This window comes from Siphateles boraxobius, unplaced genomic scaffold (genome assembly GCF_051911475.1).
Source record: "Siphateles boraxobius isolate OS27281-9 unplaced genomic scaffold, OSU_SipBor_1 130, whole genome shotgun sequence".
Taxonomy (NCBI): Eukaryota; Metazoa; Chordata; class Actinopteri; order Cypriniformes; family Leuciscidae; genus Siphateles; species Siphateles boraxobius.
In genome coordinates, this window is record NW_027508734.1 from 50,189,076 (window position 1) to 50,191,222 (window position 2,147).

General features: G+C 34.3%; 1 protein-coding gene across 1 annotated transcript; it reads left to right on the forward strand.

Moving 5' to 3' along the window:
• Window positions 1-485: 485 nt before the first annotated feature.
• LOC143736683 (uncharacterized) lies at window positions 486-1,907 on the forward strand. The gene is made up of 5 exons (XM_077227327.1): window positions 486-554; window positions 680-857; window positions 953-1,029; window positions 1,120-1,300; window positions 1,538-1,907. Exons 2-5 carry the CDS (start codon window positions 692-694, stop codon window positions 1,792-1,794), a joined length of 681 nt encoding a protein of 226 aa, XP_077083442.1. The 5' UTR covers window positions 486-554; window positions 680-691; the 3' UTR covers window positions 1,795-1,907.
• The last annotated feature ends 240 nt before the right edge of the window (window positions 1,908-2,147 follow it).

The window sequence follows — 2,147 nt, forward strand, 5'->3', positions numbered from 1 at the left end:
ATTGTATTAAAAAGTGTGTATGTTTTCGAAAAAGACAAGACATCAAAATTACTATGTTCCTACAAAGGCCAGCACATCGACACGAAGCTGTAGGGATATTGGCGTGCAGACACACACATCACAGCTGTGCAGTGTTGGTACACAACTATCAATGAGGACGCTTCAAACACACCACAGGAGTATCAGTATGTTGATGTTTTCTAACTATATTTATATTACATAATATAGAATATAGTACTATAAATTTGTATTAACTAAATGTATTTTTATATGTACATTTCTAAATTCATTTTCTGTAAAGTTCCTTAAATGTATTGTGAAAAACAATATACAAATACATTTGAATTGAATTGAATACCCACGTAAGAGAAAGAGAATATTTGCTGAATCTGTGCTAAATTATACATTTCAGGTGTCCAGAAAGAGACAACATTGTCAAATTTTGATTATACCACAAAATTAGTTTCGCTAGTAAAATTAGTACTCCAGCTGGAAACCTTCACCTTTCTGCTGCTGTGTATCTCAGTGGTGCTTCATTTGTGACAATTGAAAAGGTATTTGTAACACAAGTAGTTAATATCTTTGCAGGTACTTGAAACTAAACATTTATAATGTATAATTAGTTTGTTTATTCATTTATCAATTTAAAATTGACCAACTATTCTCTATCTTTTGTCAGATATTTGCAGCTATGAAGTTACATCTTTTCAAGTACGACACCTTTCGTCGCCATGCACGAATGTGCATTGAGCCTGCTATTGTTTACAAATGGAGAAACTGGCAGGATGAGATGCTACAGCTGTTAGCTCAAAGGGGAAAGGTCATTGTTGGAGGAGATATGAGGGCTGACTCACCAGGTACATTGTTGGAAAAATTTACATTGTAAAAAAAATATGTCTCGTATAGACAAGGCGTATTTTGTAATAAGAGATTATGTTGTTTTTTTTTGAAGGGCACTCTGCCAAATATGGCAGTTACACAATGATGGACCTGGAAACAAACACCGTTGTTGATGTACAACTCGTCCAGGTAAATGAGCTGAAACACTTGATGCAACGTCCTTGAAAACTTGTATACTTTAATTTTAAACGCAATTTTTTTTTTTTGATCACTTGTCAGAGTAATGAAGTGGGAGGAAGTTACCACATGGAAAAGGAAGGTTTGACGAGAGGTCTTGACTTTTTGGATACTCGCGGTGTGACTCTGGACTGCATTGTGACTGACCGACATCCGCAAATACAAAAATTCCTCAGGGAACGCAATGTCAACCAATTCTATGATGTCTGGCACATAGAGAAAGGTAAATAACCTTGTTACAATAATATCAGTTTCAATTTTTTTTAAGACTAATAATTGTGTTTAAACTGTATTAGTGAATGATTATTTGTTTGTGGAACACATACAGTAGAAATGTATATATATTTATATATAGATGTGTATTAACATTACATAAACAACACCATGCCATTATATGGAATGACACATTGCCCTACTTATTGTGAGTGTTGTCTTGTCTGTATGTAATTGCAATCTCCAGGAATTTCAAAGCAGCTGGAAAAAGTGTGCAAGTTGAAGGGTTGTGAGAAAGTACGTGAATGGTTGCATAGTATAAAAAACCACATCTATTGGACTGCAGCATCATCAAGCAGTGGACCTGAAAGAGTTGCCAAATGGACGTCTATGCTAAACCATATTCAAAATAAGCACACACATGAAGACAGCAATTTTCCAGCATGTTTACATGAAACAAGCAGAAGTCGAGGCACAAAAAAGTGGATAGCTGCTGGTATGTAGGCAAAATAAGCAATGTTTACTTTAAAAAAAAAAAAATTATGCAGACCATGTATTTATTCAAATTTTTTTTTTTTTTAATACATATCTTACTCTAATAACACTTACAATAATGTAGGAACACCGCCATATCTCAAGTTGGAGAGAGTTATCTCCAACACCAGAATTTTGAAGGATGTTGGCAAGCTAAGTCCACACTACCAGACTTCTTCTATCCAGGTTTTCCACAGTGTAATACTACGGTTTACACCAAAAAATGTGGTATTTCCATTTCTGGGAATGTTGTGCAGGTAATGTTAATGTTGTTGTTGTTTTTTTACGATTTTAATTAGACATACACTGTATATATTGTATGT

What these genes read in the sequence shown, in the direction of transcription:
- LOC143736683 (XM_077227327.1), top strand. Translation starts at nt 692, where the DNA reads ATGAAGTTACATCTTTTCAAGTACGACACCTTTCGTCGCCATGCACGA. An exon ending in TATGAGGGCTGACTCACCAG is followed by an intron (nt 858 to 952) that starts GTACATTGTTGG and finishes TTTTTTTTGAAG; the next exon opens with GGCACTCTGCCAAATATGGC. An exon ending in TTGATGTACAACTCGTCCAG is followed by an intron (nt 1,030 to 1,119) that starts GTAAATGAGCTG and finishes ATCACTTGTCAG; the next exon opens with AGTAATGAAGTGGGAGGAAG.